Source organism: Nothobranchius furzeri, chromosome 12, assembly GCF_043380555.1.
Source record: "Nothobranchius furzeri strain GRZ-AD chromosome 12, NfurGRZ-RIMD1, whole genome shotgun sequence".
In the NCBI taxonomy this organism is placed as follows: domain Eukaryota; kingdom Metazoa; phylum Chordata; class Actinopteri; order Cyprinodontiformes; family Nothobranchiidae; genus Nothobranchius; species Nothobranchius furzeri.
In genome coordinates, this window is record NC_091752.1 from 19,303,259 (window position 1) to 19,325,259 (window position 22,001).

At 42.7% G+C, this 22,001-nt stretch overlaps 1 protein-coding gene across 1 annotated transcript in view; it reads left to right on the top strand.

Moving 5' to 3' along the window:
* Window positions 1-21,939, top strand: part of eys (eyes shut homolog) — a 370,767-nt gene extending 348,828 nt beyond the window's left edge. Inside the window, exons 46-52 of the mRNA XM_054750130.2 lie at window positions 2,392-2,574; window positions 3,306-3,472; window positions 6,054-6,198; window positions 16,605-16,779; window positions 16,947-17,119; window positions 17,214-17,375; window positions 20,744-21,939. Coding sequence (XP_054606105.2) covers window positions 2,392-2,574; window positions 3,306-3,472; window positions 6,054-6,198; window positions 16,605-16,779; window positions 16,947-17,119; window positions 17,214-17,375; window positions 20,744-21,939 — 2,201 coding nt within the window. The remainder of the gene's footprint in view (window positions 1-2,391; window positions 2,575-3,305; window positions 3,473-6,053; window positions 6,199-16,604; window positions 16,780-16,946; window positions 17,120-17,213; window positions 17,376-20,743) is intronic.
* The last annotated feature ends 62 nt before the right edge of the window (window positions 21,940-22,001 follow it).

Below are 22,001 nucleotides of genomic sequence, written 5' to 3' on the forward strand. Positions count from 1 at the left end.
GTGTCATGGATACAGTCCAGAAGCAACACCCTCTGCATCTTTTGAGTCAACAGAGGCTGTTGTGGTTGTGAATATTGAATCTTGTTTTGCACATCCAAAGCTAAGTGGCACAGATCTACTGTAGTGTCATCTCCGACGAAAAAATGGAGCATCAGAATTCCTGTTGTCCTTTGATTCAGCTCAGGATTCGGCGGATGATTCTCGATGCATCACACTCCACGTCGAACAAAACAAAACTGCGGTGGAGGTTCTGCAGAGCTGGAGATTTTATTTATTTCCAGGGAGAAAAGTGAAGTTTTCAACATTTTTATGACAGCATGCCATGTACACATTGGAGTATAAACTCTCAGTAATTAAATAAGACATGCTTGCTTGTTTGCATAAGCACAATTTTTGACATGTCAGACAGGTTTACTGAAGAAAAAAATGAAGGTTTTAATTACTGTCAGAAAGTAGTTTAGAGATTAATCAAGTTATAATTACAAAAAACTACATTTATTATATTGTAAAATAAAAAATGTAATTAAGTTCAGAAGTGGTTTAATGATCTGGGGTCTCATTTATCAAACATTGCGTAGAATCCTTACTAAAACCGTACTTAAGCTCAGCAAAAACAATGTACTTACGCCAAGTAGGTTTGTGATATATCAAACATGGAGTACGCACAGCTGCACGCAATCTCCGCTTCAGAAATCAGAAACTATCTAGAAAGGTTCTCAGATGCATTTTAGTCACATCCCGCCCTCACCACGCCCACTTACTGACATAAATAGTCAATGCAAAGAGCCTTGTGGATCTCATGCATATACAAAAGCCGGCTGCTGCAGCACAATGCCAATGACGATGGCGACCGTAGATCAAGGAAGTGCAATTTCACAGAAGAAGAAATTGAGGTACCTGTGGGTGAGGTGGAGAAATGAAAGGAAGTGCTTTTGCAAAACAAATAAGAGAAAATCCACGGCGTGGCACAGCGTTGCTGAAGCCGTCAATGCTGAGTTCTTCAGAGAGATCTGTGTGTGTGTGTGTGTGTGTGTGTGTGTGTGTGTGTGTGTGTGTGTGTGTGTGTGTGTGTGTGTGTGTGTGTGTGTGTGTGTGTGTGTGTGTGTGTGTGTGCGTGTGTGTGTGTGTGTGCGTGCGTGCGTGCGTGCGTGCGTGCGTGCGTGCGTGCGTGCGTGCGTGCGTGTGTGCGCATCCCTTAGTGTTGCCATGTGGGTCTCTAAAGCCTATGTAAACAACAACAAAACACCATCTAGCTGTTTTCTGTCAGTGTTTCACTTTAGGAATTGTGTGGCAAAAAGGAGCTGTTTCAAATAGTCTCAATTTGCGACTTCACAAACGGGGAAGCTGACATAGAACCATCTTTTTCATGCAAGAGAGAGCTGCTGCTGGAGGAGCAACGGTTCTGCTCTGTGACCCGCCCCCCCCCCCCCCCCCCAGATATCAGTGTCTCTTAGCTATAGCAGCTAATCGGGGAAAGGGGGAGGCGTGGCCAGTGGCACCTTGTTTTTCTTAAAGTAACAGAGCACCAAAACAGCTCATTCTGGAAGGTACTGAGAAGAATAAAGCTGCCCACAAAGCTATATGTGAGAAGGGTTTGGTGCAAAGACCTTAATAAACATGCTTTATATCGACCATAGAACTATTATAATTTAAGAAAAATGTCATAATATGAATAATAATTAAAAATAAGACCGCACTAAAATGCTTTAGCTCTTCAGTGAGAAAAAAAACAAATACAGCTCCAGAAGACAATACCAGAAGCATTTTCAGCTTTATTAATAATTTAACACCCAAAGTGAGCATAGGGCAGTCGCAAAGGGCTGCTCTGAACTACTCTTAGCCATCACGGAGGCTTCTGGACAAAGAAGAGCAGATTTGTGTCTGAGTCCAACTACTGTGGAGGGAAAATTACTATGGCAGCATGTAATTTTGATTGAGCGTGGGTAAATTTACATCAAGTCCCTAATGTAAAATCAAGAAGATGGGTATGATCAGATGAAATGAATTGGTGGGGTGTTATTGAGTCAACCATGCATTGAGAATATGTAAACTGAAGGTTGTAATTGAATACCTTTGGTTTTATTGTGCTACCCTTGTGAACATCACATATGAAGTGAAGCCTGTAAGCCAGAATTCCTTCTAAAGAGCCACTGATGAAAATAGAATAGGAGTGAGGAGGTGGTAGTATTTGAAAAACAGGTCATCGTCTAACATCAGAAAATAAAATGCATGTGTTTCTTAAAGGCAGGTCTGTAAAATGTGGCAATAGTGCCACCTTTTGGTAAACTGGGTTAGAGCTAATAAATAAGACCTTTCAGTTTAGACATTATCACACAGACACTGTGGACCCTGCAGCAGCTGGTGGTGATGTGTTTTTGTTTTGTTTTGCAGACATCAATATAACTCGTGCCAGATTCAGTGGAAGAGATGAGTTTGGTTACACGTCCTTTGTGGCTTACGCCTCCGTCCCGAGCCTGAGTTTTTTTTACGAGTTCAAGCTGAAGTTCACACTTGCAAATAATTCATCTGCTGTCAAAGACAACCTGATCCTGTTTGCTGGACAGAAAGGGCAAGGTGAGCCTCGTCCGGACACACGCAGAGCCATTTAAAAGGATTCATATGTTCAGATGGAGACTAGAGGAAAAAAACATCTTTGTAGTTGTCCATCTTCTTTGATGCTTTTTAAAATTGAGCCATTTACATCACCTGCTGTGAGTGGTAATGTGCTGCCTAACAGATTTTTACTTGTTCCCGACTTGCATGACATGTTTCGGCCTCGCTCTCATGCCATAAAAAACAAGCACGTGAACCAATCACCCTGAAAGTTGTGAAGCCGGACAGAATGAGGTGTAGGTGCGCGCTGCGTTTGCTGTCAACAGCAATCACGTTAAATTAGTATTTCTTTTTCAGCAGGGTCAGATTAACTGCTGCGCCATTGTCAGCAGCGTATTTCATCTGAGGAAGGAGGGAGAGACAAAATCACAAGATCTCTCTGCGGTTGTTTTCTCTCGAGAGTACAGTTCATCTGGGTGGAGGCGAAGCAAAGCGAGAGCAACGTGGATAATGAAACACTTGTCAGGAGGGTGAGCCGTGCCTGGAAGGCTGGAGCAAAAAGACACAAAGGAAGGAAAACTAAAATATGAATCATTCACTGCTGTAATGAAGTGGCATCTGTTAACATCTGGGAAGAATGGGTTAATTATGTAACTGATACCAACTTAGGTTCATTAGAAAAAGCACAAAGAGACAATGTGAGCCAATCTAATTTTCAGTTTTTTCAGTGCAACTTTCCACGTGTCTTTCAGGGGGTGATGGTGATGACTTTCTTGTTTTGGGATTGCGAAGCGGAAGGGTTGTACATAGATTTAATCTGGGATCAGGAGTCGCGACCGTGGTCAGTGATCGACTCGACGTCCGCATCGACATCCACTCCATCACCTTCGGAAGGTCAAAGAGAATCGGATGGCTGAAGGTGATTTTATCTCAGATTTAATAATTATTTCATCAGTAGACATCCCTTTAATTGATAAAAGTATCCCCAGAATGTTAAAGGATTAGCAAAATAAGTGAACTAATTTGGAACGTGAAATGAAATCGAAAAAGTAAGCAAAAATTAGAATTAAGAAATAAACACAATGAAATGATGATAATATAGGGAGACAATAATTAGAGAAGCAGCTACTTTATACAAGTCAGTGTAGGGACTGGTCAGAGCGGATCAGTCCAGGTGCAAACACAACACAGGGTCATGTGACTGGAACAAAGCAGCTGGAGTGCAGGTCTATGATTGATATTCATGAGTTTGAACGCAGAGGAAAAGAAACTGTTTTTGTGGTGAGATGTTCTGGTCCGAATGGATCGGAGCCTCCTGCCAGATGGGGAGAGTCAAAAGGACTGTGTCCAGGGTGACACGGGTCAGCTGTTATCTGACCTGCATGCCTCAATGTTCTGGAGGTGTACAGGTCCTGTTTTCAGCAGAGGGTAGAACAGGCTGCAGCCTCTTCTTGTCCCTGGTGGTAGCTCCAGTGGTTGAAGAGGTGAGGATGGACTCGATGACTGTGGGGTAGAACTGCCTCATCGACTGTACTGATACAGTATACAGTACATTTTTGTGATGGTGGGCTCCCACTTCAGGTCTTGGGTGGCGGTGATGCCTAGGAAGCGACTTGAGTCCATCATCGTGATGGACGTGTCAGACAGGGTTACGGGGGGGAGTGGGGCTTTGTGCTTCCTCCACTGTCTTCAGTGTGTTTAGCACCAGGTTGTTGTGGCTGCACCAGGACACCAGCAGTTCGACCTCCATTCTGTAGGCAGACTTGTCAGAGATGAGTATGATGACGGTGGTGTCATCTGCAAACTTGATGAGCCTGACTGGAGGTGCAGCCGTTGGTGTACAGGGAGAAGGGCAGAGGGGAGAGAACACAACCCTGAGGGGAACCGGTTCTAATGGGCTGCAGGTCCGAGAGATTCTTCCCCAGTCTCACTTGTTGAGGGTCACTTTATTAACATTACTTAGTGCATCATTAAGCAATAATAAACCATTAAATACACTTTTAACAACTTCTTAACCATATTAAGTAATGCATTACTAAGCAGACACCCCTCCCACCGGCCCATAGTCCTAACCTTTAGGACACTTAATAGTTAACATGAAAGGATCCTTTGTTTATTAAAGATTAACAATGCACCAAGTAACTAATAATAATAATAATAGTTAATAAAGGGGCCCTTACTGTAAAGTGTTACCATCTTATCATTTCCTTTTTTTTCTGTTTAAATTTGTCTTTTTTTATTTTCTGTTTATTAATTTTGCTTTCCATTTGATCCTTTTTAAAAAAGATGTATTTCCTACATTACTTTTTAAATAAATAATCTTTTTTTGTTGTTGTTGTGCTCGTGAACCACCTTGTGGTTCTTGTCAGAATTGAAAGGCGCTATACAAAAAAAACATTATTTTTCTTCATGTTTTTCTTCTTTTTCATCTTTGCTTTCATCTTTTTTTTCTTCCTTTTCTCTTTATTTTTCTCCCAAAATAAATGTGAAAATATGAGAAATATGAGACATTTATTTTTTCATAATAAAACTAACTGATGTCCACATGTTATGATTTTTAAATTTGGTGTTGGTCTATTTTCCAATTTTTTTATGAGTAAAGTTTTGGATTTCTTGCTCAAATCAAGATTTTTAATCAAGCAAATTTAAATTTGGATTAAATTGGAATGAGGACAAACATCCAAAGAGTTCTGGTTTCATCGGTTTCTCTAAAATCCTCAGCAAGACTTTTCTTTTTCCTGTTGTCCACGTTATAATAAACTCATGTCAAAGTGGAATGTCTGGATTTAGCTAAAAAATGTAGCCAAAACGTTTACACGACCTGACGCCTTTAGGGCAACATTAAACTGCTTTAACCTCCTGAGACCTGAATTTGTATTTGGTGTGATTGAAAAGATTATAGATTAGTCGACTCTCATGAACATTTTTTTTTATTTAGATAAAAAATTGACAAACTTCCTTAAAAAATGAAAGAAGACAAAAGATTTAAGCGTAAAGTCTGTATCAACTGTCTCTAAATTAGTGTCTAAGTTGAAGTGAATAAAATATGAGGACATGGGGTCTTAGGAGGTTAACTATGACATTATGTTTTTATTGAATACATTTATCTTTAGTTGTTTTCTGAACTTAATTCCAGTTCTTATGAAGCCTGAAGGTTTTTTTTTTGACTCATTTGACACAAACTTGAGGAGAACATAACTCTGGTTATGTTTTCATAACTAAAGACGTGAGGAAATTATTCTTAGTCATGGTAGTACGATGAGTTCAGATCAGGTTAATGAGTGGGACAGGATGTTTGCATGATGTGATTCTGATTAAAAAAACAGCAGTTTGTGAAAATCTGAACAATAAATTGAGATTACAGGTGGCACTGGTGCCTTAAGGATGTCTCATAGAGGCATAACAATGGGAGTTTATTAGCGTGACTAATGAGTGGACACAGACGCCTACAGACGTACGACCCCAGCATGAATATCAATGTTCCGTGATGTCTCCCTCAGGTTGATGAGCAGCGTAACAGAACAGGATTTTCTCCTTGGCCTTTGGTGGGCCTCAATGTCTTCAACCAGCTCTTTGTAGGTGGATATAACGAATTCACCCCTGAACTGCTGCCGCTTGGCTCCAGGTTCCACCAAGGCTTTCAAGGTAAGACTTCTACAGCTTTATTACAGCCCAAACCTGTGATCTGTGCACCGGGGCTTGTAGTCTCTCCCAGCATCTCCTTCTTTTACAAGCAGGGGGAAGGTCTGTAATGAAAAGGGAGTTAGAGGCCAGAACGGGGCTTTGAGGTTGATTGTATTTGCACTCACACCCCGTACAGTGTGTTGTGTGTAAATGCCTTCCACTGCTGATAAGTCCCTTGAACAAGGGCGCTATCCAAATCATCTTTGTCAACATCAGCATCGCTTATGCATCCTCCCAGGTCACCTCATGTTAGAATAGATTTTGGAGGGACTCCATCGTGGCTGCTAATGTGTGGAGCTGTGCAGCGAAATTGCCGTAACTGTAATAGTGGCAAGAGCGGTGAATGCCAATAGAACCATGATCAGCTGTCTCTGCAGCACACCAACAGAGCTTGTTTTCATAAAGGTTCACGACAGATCTGTTTTAGGTGAACAGAAGCTTTTTATTCATAAAGGTGAAGGTGCTAGCCTGGTAAGCCATCTTATATATGGAAATGTTTAGGCCACGACCTATAGATAGAGCTCAGTCTTCAGGACGGAATCGACGGTTGTCCTTCACACTGTCACGACTGGACAGTGCTAGGACCAATCAGAGCAATGAACACCGTGATGTATTCATCTCTACAGAAATCAGTCATTGGGCAGTTTGCCACACATCATCAAAGAAGCAGCAAATATACACGTTTTTTCTAAATAAATGACCAATACCTCTATCTGCTCACGTCTAAATAGTCCAAAGTTGATACCAAAGACGTTTCAAATGCAGTTCCTGAGCCTAAGCCATCGCTGTTTTGCTCTGAAATTGCTCTTTGCTCCTTCATTGTAAAAAACTAAACTAAGGTAAAATAACGCTCTGGTGCTAAGTCAAACATAGTTACCCTAAAGACACCTAATGAATGGATCCCCTTAAAACGCCGAGGCTGCCCGGCGCTCCAGGCGTTTGGATCCGTGCTGTTGCCTCCGAACACATTTCAACAGTTTGATAGGCATCGTGCTTTAGGTAGCCACTTGTGTAGTTCCAGTGTAAGTAGCATTAGAACTTTGTTTGCCTGAACTGTGGTGGATTTGTTAGTTATTGCTGAAGAATGCTACCACATAGAATCTCTTTCTGTTTCAGGTGAACTGGTTATGGTGGAACTCTTTTTAGTTTAACAGTTAAGACATCCAGAGTTTTCTCCCTTCAGGGTTATTTGTAGTCCATTTAGCCTAAAGGGGTTTTGTGTTAAATACCTGTGTATATTTGTGTTTGTAATTAGTACTGCCTCTTCCTGGGAATACTACCCCGTGGTAAAATAAACCCTTTGTTTATTTTACGTACTCACACACTTCTGCTTTATTTTACACTCTTCTCCACCTTTCTACATCTGGGTTGTAACAGCCCAGCTTACACCAAGCCACTCCTATGGTTTTTCTAGATCTCTAGGCTAATATTTTGGCTTTTTTTTGTGTCTAAAACACCATTATTATTATTAAAAATGTCTAATCAGCCATGCTAATTTGTCGGTTTGTCAGAATCACTTTGGGTTGTACGGGTAGGTGCTACCTGAGCCGGGCCTCACTGGTGGAAGCATAACCTTTCTACTCCAAATCTAATGAGAACTCATGAGTGTCTAATCAGATCTGTGTGACCTTCCTGGAGCCCTAATCATGATGGCTGGCAGTGAACACACTGATAATGCACTTCAGTTCCAGTTATCAACAGATCCACACTCCCCTGTGGAAAGATGGAGGAGAAAACGGTGCTGCTGTGAGGAAAACATTTTTTAAGCTGTAGAGTAAAGAAACAGGAAGGAGGGGAGTTTATTGTGCTTTACGATAATTGTTTTTTAGAAAACGTATCGATTTGGTAGATTTCTACAATAATATACTAGAAAACATTCTATGAAAATACATTTTCCAGCTTTATTTCTACAGCTGATCTTGGCTGCTTGAGTTTTGCCTCCACAGTTTGATGTGTGCACAGCAGAATCAAAGTGCCCCCTCTTTTCTAATCATCCTCATGAATCTGCTTTGCTTTTCGACGGTCTGTGTTTGCAGCACAACCGTCACTTGAGTCTGCCAAGTAGACAGCATCATGCCATGAATATTCATGAAGGAGCGTGACATTTCCCCTGCATCCTGTTTATGCCAGTGACTAATGCAGCTGAGGGGGGAGAGTCGGCGTGTGCAGATGACTGCGAGGGCTGCGTTCAGGCCTTATATTTATAGAAGGCTCTGGGCACTGGAGGTGCAGGCCAAAGCAAATATTGTCTTGATAAAATTAAATGATGATAGAAAAAGCAAATATGTCGTTGGAGATGCTAAATAACAGATGGGGAGGGGTGTGGATGTTTAAAAAAAATTGAGCATCTCTGATGGGAGCTTGAAGGACTGCAGAGAATTTAACCAATCAAATTAAAGGCAGGTGTTAAAAATGTTCGATGCTTGCTCAAATTGAAATTATACTTTTTTTTATTGATTTACAATATGCAAAAGAATGCACTCACCCTTTTATGTCTTGTGCACACATTCAAGGATTTCATAGGGTTACAGTCAGGTGCATGATTAACTCATTACTCCAAACAGGTGCTAATCATCACTTTCATTTGTGGACTGAAACACAGTCATTACCTGAAATGGAAGCAGCTGTTTGTGTGAGAGGTTTAAGACCAGGGGAGGAACAGCGAGGCTATTTCTATCAAGCTGAGGTTGTGAAGAATAGTTTCATGGCAGAGGTCAGAGACCGCATCTGGCCCGAGCTCAGCAACAAGATCAGCACGGTCCCTCCGCAGTAACAATTTCAAAGCAGCCTGAGGTTTCATCGTGAACTGTCCTACCTTTTTTTTTTTTTTTTTTTTTTGAAGGAGCACAAAGAACTGAGCAATGCTGAAGAACATATTCAGTGGTCCAAAAAGACAGAGGAAAGACACATCATGCTCACTTCCCTTTGAAATGGGAAGGTGTGATCGGCTCAAATCCAGCAGGAACCCAATGAACCCGGGTTTAACCATCGGCCCAGTTGTGGTCTTCATTCAACAACTGCTGGGACTTCTAACGTGTGAACAAGTGACTCAGATATGTGCAGAAATATCATCAGGTAATATAGATAAAAGTTATGTTACTTTATAGAACTAATATCAAAAAAGGGTCATAGAAGGGATGGTAAAAGTTAAAGAATAAAGTCCCATTAGTCGTCTCACAGTAGTGAGATTTGTTGTCTGCGTTTCACCAATCCCCCGGGAGAGAGGTGAGCTACAGACACAGCTGCGCTCCGGAAACATTTGGTGGTTTAACCCAAAAATCGAACCCCTTAATGCCGAGTGTCAAGAGGAAGAGCATTGGGTTCCATTTTTCCAAGTCTTTGGTATGACCCGACCGTGGATTTGAACCCACAATCTCCTAGTCTCAGGGTGGACACTCATGCCGCTAGGACACTGAGCTGAGTATAACCTGCTTAGATCCATGAGCCATTGTTGAGTACATCTGGAACTGCATAAAGAAAGAATTTTAAACACCTTACATCTACCAAAGATCTTTGGTCAATTTTCAAGAAGTTTGGAATAAGTTCCTTCAAAAGATATGCGAGTACACTTAAAATAATAACTACACTGTAATAGGTAATTAATTGTTGAAGCTACTAATACAAAATAAAATGCACAAGTTACTATATCTAAGACAAATCACTACATAATACTTGCAAAATTGCTCACTGAACTTGTATTTTTGTGTTGTATATAATTAAAGAGACATTGTGTAGTTTTTACCATTTAACTCTGAAAACATTGGGTGACATGAGTCCACCATCATGACAGGAGTGTCAGACAAGGTGTGGGGGAGGGGGGTTGTGCTTCCTAAAGTCCACAACAACCTGCAAGTACTTCTGGGTATTTAGCACCAGGTTGATGTGGCTGCACCAGGAAACCAGCCGTTCGACCATCCATCCTGTTGGCAGACTCATCCCTGTCAGAGATGAGTCCGATGACAGTGGCGTCATCTGCAAACTTGATGAACTTGACAGACTTGCTGTTGGAGGTGCAGCTGTTGGTGTACATGGAGAAGAGCAGAGGGGAGAGAACACAGCCCTGAGAAGAACCGGTGCTGTCTGCAGGTCAGAGAGATTCTTCGCCAGCCTGACTTGTTGCTTCCTGTCAGTCAGGAAGTCAGTGATCCGCCAGCAGATTGGGTCAGGCACAGTCATCTGGGACAGTTTGTCTTGGAGGAGGTCTGGGAGGATTTTATTGAAGGTAGAGCTGAAGTCCACAAACAGGATCCTAACGTATGTACCCGGGGAGTCCAGGTGCTGCAGGATGAAGTGTAGAGCCACGTTGATGGCATCATCTTCAGACCTGTTGGCTCTATAAGCAAACTGCAGGGGGTCCAGAAGGGAGGGCTGTGAGGGTCTTGAGGTGGGGGAGAACAAGGTGCTCAAATAACTTCATGACCACAGATGTCAGAGCCACAGGTCTGTAGTCAATGAGTCCAGTGATCCTTGGTTTCTTGAGGACAAGGGAGTATGGTGGAGATCTTGAAGCAGGTGGACACATGAGATGCCTCTAGTGAGGAGTTTAAAATGCCAGTAAACACTGGGGTCAGCTCTTCAACACAGTGCTTTAGAGTGGCAGGAGATACCCCATCAGGGCCGTGGGCTTTTTGTGTGTTTAGAGTCTTCATTCAACGCGATTGATAAGATTTTTTCTACAATGAGGACGGAGGAGGGGGCTCACGCTTGTCCTCAGGGGACACATGCAGCGGGATACATGTTTGATTCCTGGAAGAAGTGGAATGTCATCTGTCTCTCTCAGCTGTCCATTGAGGACGTCGAAGATATGTGGATATTTGGCCTGATGATCGTTGGATTTCTTCTGATTGGAGGGGGAGGATGTCTGGCTTTCCGTAAAATTGGGATGACGGGAGCGAATGGAGGGCGACCCGCATCCATGGACGGCACCGTCCGTGTGGATACCTCACAGACTGGGACGTTGCTCGAGGTGAATCGCAAGCTGGACAATGTCTTAGCTGCGTTACCGGTGTTAGCGCGCAGGATTGATAACATCTCGGAAAGGGTCACCGGACGGTGTGGAGACGGTGTTTAATCACTGAATTGGCTTCACTGGAGGACTTGAATGATCAATACAGACTTAAGGCAGAGAGGAAAAACTATCTCTGTCTGACCCAAACAAAGTTTCTGTTATCGAATCTGACGCCATAAGCAGCCTTGGAGTTGCATGCAATAACCCCCACGATGGAAGGAATGCTGACAAATGCTGTGAATCTCTATCCACCCCCCCCCCCCCCCCCCCCCCCCACCTTCAGATTGTGGTCTCCACTGAGGTCATCAAGCTAAAGGACTCACTGCTCTCTATGCTTCCTCATGACCTCCCTCCCACCTGCGGAGCCAGCTGTTTGAGCGCCACACAGGCCGTCCCCGCTGAGGAAACCAGGATCCCAGCCCCTCCCCCTACCTACCGGGTCTCATGTTGTGAACTGTGACGTTTGTTGCTTACATGTCGGGTGTTTTTTTTGCATTGGAGCGCTACACCCTGCTGGTGTAACCCTGTTAATGCCTTTTTTCTCCCTCCCTGAACTTCCCTCATGTATTCCCTTACTCATCTACAAAGGAGCGCCGTTATAGCTGCTCCCATGGTCTGCCTGTATCTGTCTTATCTATATGTGTGTGTGTGTAACCTTGGTCAGGTTGTACTATGGAGTCAAGTTCCTACGCTCTGAACGGAGCGCTGGCAATAAAATTCTTCTGATTCTGATTCTGATTCAATTCAATCCAAGTTTATTTATATAGCGCCAAATCACGACAAGAGTCGTCTCAAGGCACTTCACATAATAAACATTCCAATTCAGGTCAGTTCATTAAGCCAATCAGAAATAATGTTTCCTATATAAGGAACCCAGCAAATTGCATCAAGTCACTGACTAGTGTCAGTGACTATACAGCAATCCTCATACTAAGCAAGCATAAAGCGACAGTGGAGAGGAAAACTCCCTTTTACCAGGAAGAAACCTCCAGAGGATCCTGGCTCAGTATAAGCAGCCATCCTCCACGACTCACTGGGGATCGAGAAGACAGAGCAGGCACACACACACACACACACACACACACACACGCACGCACGCGCGCACGCACGCACGCACGCACAAAGACTAGTAATGTGTCTATAGTTATATTGTGATTTCTTAGTAAATATTGTATTTGGTGAAAGATAAACTTTATTGTATTTATCCTAGTGGATCTATAATTAAACGGATAAACTAGTAGTAGCACATCCAACGTCAAGGAAAGCAAAAAGTTATTATCAGGAGAGGGAGAATGTTTTTGTGGTTAGCAGCAGTGTGCTAGTCGATGGCCCCCTCCATGAGGCCACCACAGCTCAGCGGAACATCGTGTTAAATTGTTTCTTTGTAACAAACGGTTACAAAACGTTCACCATTCATAAACATTGTTGTTTTACATATTTACCTCTTCGCTCGTTGCCAGTGATGAAAAAGTCTGATGTACTTGTCATTTAGCTGGAAGTTGTGCTCCCAGGGGTTTTTGACCCTCATGGCAGGCGCGCAGATAGGGTGGGGGACGGGGGGGGGGGATCTGTCCCCCCAGATTCAGATCGACCCCAATCCGTCCCCCCCCAACTAAGGCCAGAAAGAAAACAAAATCGGAGGTTAAGCGCTTGAAGCTCATTTTTCCAATTACAATGAATGCAGCATTGACGTAAACAAACACCGACTCCAGAGGAGCCAAAGTGGTTGCTGCTAGGATGCAGGATGAAGTGAAAAAGGCAAGCAACGATTACTGCGTATTTAAAAAGACCAACAGTGTAAGTAGGCAGGACCGATCTGTCTGTTTATGCATGTTGGTTCTAGTTTCAGTACATTGTTGTCAGTGTTGGGACTTACTCGTTAAAAGCGCCAAAGCCTCATTGCTGACTTTAACAAGTCTCATCTACAAATATGATCCCTCATGAAGTTAGTACTTTACATCAGAAGATAGTGGAGGTGTGGAACCTTCAGGCTGAGCAAAGTTTGCGAGTTTTTAGAGTTTGAAAATCGCCTCCCGTGGAGATTCTTCCAGTCGGGGAGAGGAGGAGATGCGGGCAACATGAAGAGCGTAAATATTAGATAAAACGTATAATTGGCGGCAGGTCTGGTCTTTGTTGACTGATCACTTTGTCTGGTCATGACTGACTCTGATGAAGAAATTCACTCATCCAGCCGGGACGATTGACGTTGCTGCAGCATCAGACAGCTGGTGCTGCACGAGAGGTGTGTGGAGTTTACAAGCTCCAAACGTTGGGTCTGATGTTGGTTTAACCTTCTCTGGGACGTGATGGATGTAGAAATGATGGTAAAAACACCGCTAACGTGACAGACGTAGCGACAATGTAAAAAAAAGCCGTAAAAAGGGGCAGATGCCGATGCGTTACATATGAAAGTCAAGTGTGCCACATAATCATAAAAAAAGTAAAATATAAAAATTTTAAAAGATATCTATATATAAATTAAAACTTTCCAAATATAATGAAAATGTATAAATAACGTAAAATACGAAGGAACATCTGTTGGTCAGGCTGAAAAGTTTGGGAACTACTGCTCTAAGTGATAAGTGAATATTGTTTCTTATTATATTTTATGTGCAGTTTTTTAGTGCTTTTATGTTTTCTGTAAAGATTGGTACGCTGAAAATCATTTAATGTTTTGCATAAAGCATGAGGTTTTGGTTAGTAATTGATTGGAAGAATAACAAATGACTGAATTAAATAGTGGGGCGCCTCAGTCAGTGCGCCCCAGGGCAGCTGTGGCTACATCGTAGCCTGTCACCATCAGTGTGTGAATGTGTGTGAATGGATGAATCATACACTGTAGTGTAAAGCGCTTTGGAGTCCTTACTCTGAGAGGCGCTATACAAGTGCAGATCATTTATCATTTATAGTGTTGATCAGGCAGAGCTTTGTTGCCAGCGTTCCACTGCATAACGGCTTCAAACACGTATATAAATGTGTTAGTTAGTTTTACGTAAACCATTGGATGAAATTACACAAACTCACTGAGCTCTAGTTAAGGCGCTTGCAATAGTTTGTGTGTGTGTGTGTGTGTGTGTGTGTGTGTGTGTGTGTGTGTGTGTGTGTGTGTGTGTGTGTGTGTGTGTGTGTGTGTGTGTGTGTGTGTGTGTGTGCGTGTGTGTGTTTGGTAGGGCTGTCACGGTAACCGCAAAAATGAAATATCGCAATATGAAGAAGCCCACCGCGCTGCATCATGGGCCACCGCGATTACTGAACTTGGTTCAACTCGATGATGCATGTTGAGAAGGATGGCTGCACTGGTATCAAAACGAAACGTCACTTCGCTCCTTTGGGAGCACTTTGGTTTTCAGTACGTCAGCTGCTGCGCAGCCAGAGTCGTTGGCCGAGACAGAGCTGCCACCAGCGGCAAAATAATAATAATAAATGCTCGGAGACCTGCTGAAGTCCTGGACAAGCACTGCTTCTGCAACCGTCCCGAAGAGAGTTTGAGCTGAGCTGGAGCTCACTCGCTACCTGTAGGAGGAATGCATCCACCCTAAAAAAAAAAACCTGACATGGTGGAGCAACAACCGGGAGAGATTCCCTTTGCTTGCCAGTCGCATGCAAGTACGTGTGTGTTAGTGCAACGAGCGCACCATCCAAGAGGGTTTTCATTGTTGCTGGAAACGTTGCCGCCCCTCTCAGATCCTCTCTCAAACCGTATATGGTTAACATGCTGGTTTTCCTTGTGGGCAACAAGGACGTGACCGAGCTATAAATCACCGTCATTCGTGTGTGTGAAAGTGAAATGATAGTGCGCCCGGTACATGTAATTTTTTATGCTTGATTTTAAACAACTAAACAAAATGGGGACTTGTTTCTTATTTGTTAGATGCTGCAGCCAAATTTGCATTTAAAAGTTTAACCTCCTGAATTTTGTTGTTTTTAAGTTCAGTCGGACTTCGACTGTCGGAGAAACAAACGTTACTGCGATCTGTGTTGTTACTGCCCTTTGATCTGCATTCAGTAAAGTGTTATAAAAGAAGGCACGGCAATTTTTAACCTTTTTTAAATGTGTAAACATTATGTTTAGATAGTAATGTAATAAAAAGAAAATGCCGCAATAATATCGCATAGCGCAATATTAAGCCACCCTGAATCACCGCAGGGGGAATTCCTCAACCGCGACAGCCCTAGTGTTTGGGGGAGGGTACATTGGAACTTTGTCCCCCCAGTTTGAAAATCCTATCTGCGCCCCTGCCTCATGGCCATCCGTTGGTAAGGTCTTACTCAAACACAAAAGTACCACTTGCTTGCGGTGATTTAGGTATGTACTGCTGCCAATCACCAGGAAAAATACACTCACTTTAAGCCGTAGTAACAGTAAGAACAGTTTAAGTACTTTTCATTACTTTACTTTGCAATTTCCTAATGTTTTGATTCTCTCACATATGGCAAAAAAAAACTTCTGATTCTGGCTTATCTTTTTCATAGTAGTAAATTGCATTTAAATGCATTTACTGTGTACGCATTAGTAGCCTCATCATATTCTTGTGTACTTAACCCTTTGATGCATAATGGTCACTACAGTGGACAGGTACTCAAAATTGTTATTTATTTATTTTTGCTATTAAGTTCAGCTGTTGAAGACTTTATTGCATTTGAGCCGCTCCATTTGTACTTCAGTAAATCAAGCCGACATATTTCATGTTCAGATTGCACGCTGTCCACTGAGGTGGACATGTAATAAATTATTTGTAAATTAAATGTTACAAAAAAATATGTAAATATGAAATTTGTTTCATTCACACCTAAAGATGAATGAAAAAAACGTTAAAAAAACCATGGTTGAAGATTTCATAATTCATGCATCAAAGGGTTAATTCAGTTATCATAGTTTTTTCGAGTAAGTTTAATTGATCAGATTTTACAGTGTAAAACTAAAAGAAATCCTGTTTTTATGAGAACTGGTGGCTACACAAAAATGTAGTTTTATGTACTTTGCATTTATTTATACAATTGTTCAGTTAGAACTGGCATTTTAAAAGTACTTTTACTTTATGCAGCTTTTTTTTAAAACATTGCCTTTAATTTAATGAGGTATTTGTGTAATGTTAAAACAGGTGGAAGCGAGTGCGTCAGTGGTTTGCATAAAGTATTTTAAATGTATATTTCAGGTGCTCTTCAGGATCTAATAAGTTATGGAATAATCCATTTGTGTAATATATTGGAATAGGCTACAAATCTAATTATTTTCAAGCACTGTACAAATTATGCAAACTGAAAGCACAATGCACAACATTTTGGGTCTCAATATGCATGCACTGACTTGTATTTGTGCCTCTTCATCAGACTAATAAAATCCTTTTGTGTCTCTAAGGGTGCATTTTTGATGTGCAGTTTCGGACGAGACGGGATGGAAGGTTTCAGGCGTTGGGGCAGCCTGCGGGTCATCCAGCCTTTGGGCGAAGTGTGGGTCAGTGTGGAGTCACTCCCTGTGTTCAGGTTCATTGCAAGAATGGGGGGACATGCGTGGACTCTGGCTCTTCTGTGTAGTAAGTGGGAAAATGTTTTCTGGTGTTCTTTCTGTCGTTGGCTTTGGCAGTAAGCCGTACATCAACAAAGCCTTTTGATGCCCTTTCCCTGTTTGTGACATGAGTTGGCTGCTGTGTAGCTAAAGAAAACGAGAGCAATTACTGAGTTGCATTGTTCCCGTCCACAGCTGCCAGTGCCCTTTTGGATGGAAAGGAGCTCTCTGCACTGAGAACGTGTCTGTGTGTGACGCTGAGCACAACCCTCCTCCTCTTTGTGCCCAGGGATCCACCTGCATCCCTCTGCCCAATGGATATACCTGTCAGTGCCCCCTGGGGACTGCAGGACTCCACTGCCAGAGAGGTTTCACTGCAGAACCCGGCTGCTTTGTGGGACATCTTTATTTCAAAAGACAACACTGATGAATGATTTAAATGTTGTTATCTTTCTCGTTCAGCTGTCACCATCAGCGATCCATTCTTCAGCGCTAACCAGTCTTCTTGGATGTCATTCCCATCTATGAGGATTAGACACAGGGCTGTAATAGAGCTGCAGTTCCAGCCTCTGTCACCTGATGGCATCCTCTTGTACGCTGCACAGCATCTCAGTTCCAGAGCTGGTGAGGAGTTGTTCAGATGTTTAGATCTTAATTAGAAATTTCTTATGAAAATGCATTCTTGCATTTTTATTCTAAAAAGACGTTCAGAAAGTTGTGAAGCCAGATCAGTTGACAAACATTTTTTTCCTCTCAAAAGGATTCTTAATTTAACATAATGGCAAATTTGTGCAAAAGAAAAGTCAATATTAGTAGCTGTTGGTCTGTAAGTCCCATGCTTGGTTTTAGGGAATTAAATATCAGTTAAATCTACTCCTTAAAATTATAATTTAGTTAAACTGCTGACAAATAAACCACAGGCTTGTTTAACTTGTTGGAGGACCCTCGTGGTCCATGAAGAGATATTTAGATCCCTGATGAAAAAGTACAAATATCAGAATGAAAAATACTCATTTTACTGCTTAATACGCTGCATTCGGTTCAGTTTGGTTTGTTTATCCCCTCGAGAGCCTGAGATGCGGGCTCAACATAGGCGTCATTTTAACCGGGGACGCCGGGGACATGTCCCCGGTAAAATTTGTGATTGGCAGCTGTGTCCCCCCCACTTTCAAAAAAGCCTGCTGATGAGGATTTTTGTTTTACCAGCTCAGATCTTATACCAGGGGTTGGCAACCTGTTCCCATCAAAGAGCCATTATTACCCGTTTCCCACGGTAAAGAAAACACCGCAGCAGCCGCAGCGTTGTGGGCGGGGCCTAGCCTCAGACAGCAGAGAGCTGCTCACATCAGGTGACAGCAGCAGGTACCGGTCGCTCGCATGGGCGTCGCACCCGTGGGGGATTCAACACCCACACTTTTCCAGCTGTTTTGCTCACCTCCACACCAGTCTGGTTTCTTTACGTCGCACTCACTCTGTTTGCCTCATCTCCTTCTTCACCTCCCGCTTCTGACAGCCGATGTCGGGTTTCCAGGAGAGCAGGAGAGGGACGGAAGAGCTGGACTGAATTCATAATTTTACATCTTGACATTAGCTGTACAAAGTCTGAGTTTGATAAAGTGAAGAACAACCATTTGCAGAGGTTTATAACAGGCGCAGCGCCAGGTTTCCATTTTTGGGTGGGCCACGGTAATTTTGGACAGACCTTAATAAGCAGTGACTTAAGTGAAGCAGGCAGGTCGCGCTAGAAATTTTCATTTAAAAAGACATCATAAATGTTATACCCCATCATTTTTATTTATAAAATATGAAGTAAAAACTCACAATTTAATTTTCATTCATTTGTCATTAATATGTAGTCTACACCCGTGCATTAAGTGGACCATCTTCCAGTAAAAGCAAAGCATCCAGCCCACCTCTCCAAATGCGTAAAATGTGCACCACAGCCGTTAGGCGCACCGCACGCACCATCAGCTGATCAGCCCAGACAAGAGCAGAGCAAATAGAGAAAGAATAGAGGATAATTCTGTCTGGATAAGGATGGAGATTACATTTTACATCAGCCTGATCATCATTTAAATACGTAAACCATCACCTGTCTTCTAGTCCACGCTATCAGCATTATTTTAATTTGTGTGTGTGTGTGTGTGTGTGTGTGTGTGTGTGTGTGTGTGTGTGTGTGTGTGTGTGTGTGTGTGTGTGTTTTCCACTTCAAACACTGGTCTAACCAACCAGACCAGCATGTCCAGTAACATATTAATGTTACAATTAAACAGTTTCACTTCATGTAGGAACATTTCACCTGCCGTGGCCCGACCGCTTCTGCTCCACATGAACTTTGTGCGTGATCAAATGTCTCTACAGGTGCTTTCTGAGCTGCTATTCTGCCTCAGACTGGATGCGTCATGCGTGTCCATATTAGAGACGGGAACAAGCGCTATTCAGCCAAAGTTTCATAATTTCATAAAAAGAACATTTTTCCAAGTGACACATCCCTCAGAGAAACCGGGTTTCTAGACCGCTTCAGTGGGAGGAAATCTTATCGCATGCACCGTGGTTCTGCGCTGCGCTGCGAACCCCTCTACAGATCTTCAGCCCACTGTCCACCGTGGGCGCTCCGAGCCGCGCTGAACACAGTGTCCAGTATAAAGCTCTGATGTTCTGATGGGAATCAAGTTACCTCTGCGATGTGCGTATTAAAATGTCAGCTCATCCATGCGCATCAGTGTGCGTCGGGGTAATTCTTTCAAAACAACCAACATCCTTGAGTTTATCCGTCAAAATAAAAGTCTAATATAAATATCTGTAACCTGCCATTTAACTGTTTTGTCTTCTTGTGAAGATTGTTGCAAAGAGAAACAATTAAACTTGATTAACCCCAGAGCCACGCGCACTGCGCTGTACGTCGTGACTGTAAATGAGGGGGAATGATTTAATCGGATCCTTTTCTTTTCAACATGGTTTAATGTAAAGTTTCATTCAGTACAAACTTTAGTTATACCAATCTAACGAGACAGAGCCTGGACTTGTATTCTGAACAGTTTAAACATGTTTAAAACGGAGACATGCGTGACGTGTCTAAAATTCGCACCTGCTCCGCTATTATGGAAATTAAACTAACAAGATGAATAACATGAAATTATTTTAGGCACAGACAACATCCCCCGTCGCTCGTGTACGTCAAAGTCATCTTTCATAAGAAGATAATCAATAAAACGATTTATATAAAGTGGATCCAGAAGTTGTAGCCCGTCTCTGCCTGCAATATTTTGATATTTTTCACCGTTGGTGGTTTTACTGAGCAGGTACCACTTTTCTCATACGTTTCTTTTTAAAACATGTTTAGACTGTTCAGAATACAAATCCAGGCTCTCAGAACCAGAGCGCATGTGGAAGGTTCCTCCCACTGAAGCGAGTGTTTTCCAAACCCGGTCTCTCAGACTTGTCACTTAGAAAATGTTCCCTGATTATGAAACTTTGGCTGAATAGTGCTTGTTCCTGTCTCCAATGTGGCAACGCATCCAGGAGCCGTCTGAAGAGAAGCCCAGAATCTCACATCCTCCAGCTCAGGAAGCGCCGATATGATTACGCACAAGCGTGACACGTCATCCCGCTCTCACAGTAAGACCGGGTTGGACCTGTTCAGGTTTACGCAGACAATCTTTACATTTAGAATTGGCTTACAGATGTAAAATTAATGCAGTAAAATATAAAGCATTTTATTTAAATATCCATTCATTATTTTACAAGCACAGAGAGCCGCATCAGATGGATGGAAGAGCCGCATGCGGCTACAAAGCCGCCGACCCCGTGCTAGCCTATATTGTCCCCAGCAATTTTTAAACCCCACTCAAGTGTATGGTTATTGTCCCCAGCAATTCTGAAAACAAACTGACGCCTTTGGGGCTCAACATACGCCTATTATTCAGAGACTTAATTTTAAGGTTATAAAACGAAGAACTAGTTCACAATGAGAACATTCCTTTTTTCCCCAGGAGATTTCATCTGTCTCTCCTTGACATCTGGGTTTGTCCAGCTAAGATACAATCTAGGAGATGGCACCCACATCCTACAGACGACTAAGAAAGTGGACTTGCTCGGCAGGACCTGGCACACGGTGAAGGCTGGACGATTTGGTCACCAAGCCTTCCTTAGTCTGGACAATGAGGAGGTCAGAGAAAATGGGACCAAGAGGATGACCACTCTTGACGTGGCTACAGACGTCTTTGTTGGAGGTGTGTCCACTCTAAGCTTTGTCTCTCCAGACGCAACGGAAAGGGAGCCAATGAGCTTTACAGGTGGTCTGAGAGAACTTCTAATCAATGGTCAAGAACTTGAGCTAACGGAGGTGGGAGCCGTTGGTGGAGCAAACGTAGGTGATTGGGATGGAACACCCTGTGGGTTTAAAGTGTGTCAAAATGGAGGTCGGTGCAAAACTACAGGGTTTAACTCCTTTGTATGTGTATGCCCGTCGTTATGGACTGGCCCTGTGTGTAACCAGTCCATAAACTGCATAAAAAACATCTGCAGACGTGGTTCCATATGTGCTGTGTCTGCTGTCGCCTCCTACAAATGCATATGTCCTTTAGGATGGACAGGGACTTACTGCAACACAGAAATGTCCACAGATACTTTCAGGTTTGTCGGAACATCCTACATTAAATATAAAGACCAGAGATTCAACTCAAGAAACTTGAAATACACACAAGTCTCTTTCAGTTTCCGCACAAGCTCCAGAGACGGTTTGATCCTGTGGGTGGGAAAGGCCGAGCACGGAGATGACGACTACCTCGCAGTTGGACTTGAAGGGGGTCATCTGAAGATTGCCGTTAATCTTGGAGAAAGGTTTTGTTTTCCTCTAACTTTCAAAAATGTCTCTCTGTGTTGCAACAGGTGGCACAACGTGTCCTTAAATCTAAACAGCACAGTCGTCCAGGTGTTCCTGAACGGTAGAGAAAGCATTTTGGAAGATCTGGACCCATTTGAGAGATACGTAGCCTTAAACTACGGGGGTCTGGTTTACTTTGGAGGTTTTGAACTTCACAAAAACATGTCGGTCATCACCTCTGAGATTTTTTCAAAAGGTTTAGAAGGAAGCATCAGAAACATTTTATTGTTTGGAGATACGAAACCAGAACGGTTCGTTAGAAACAGTGAGGGTTTTAACATACATGATGGTCTTGTTGTGTAACGTAGTCTTTAGGTTTGTCTGTAGGGATATTTGATGCATCAATAAAATACAAACAGCACATG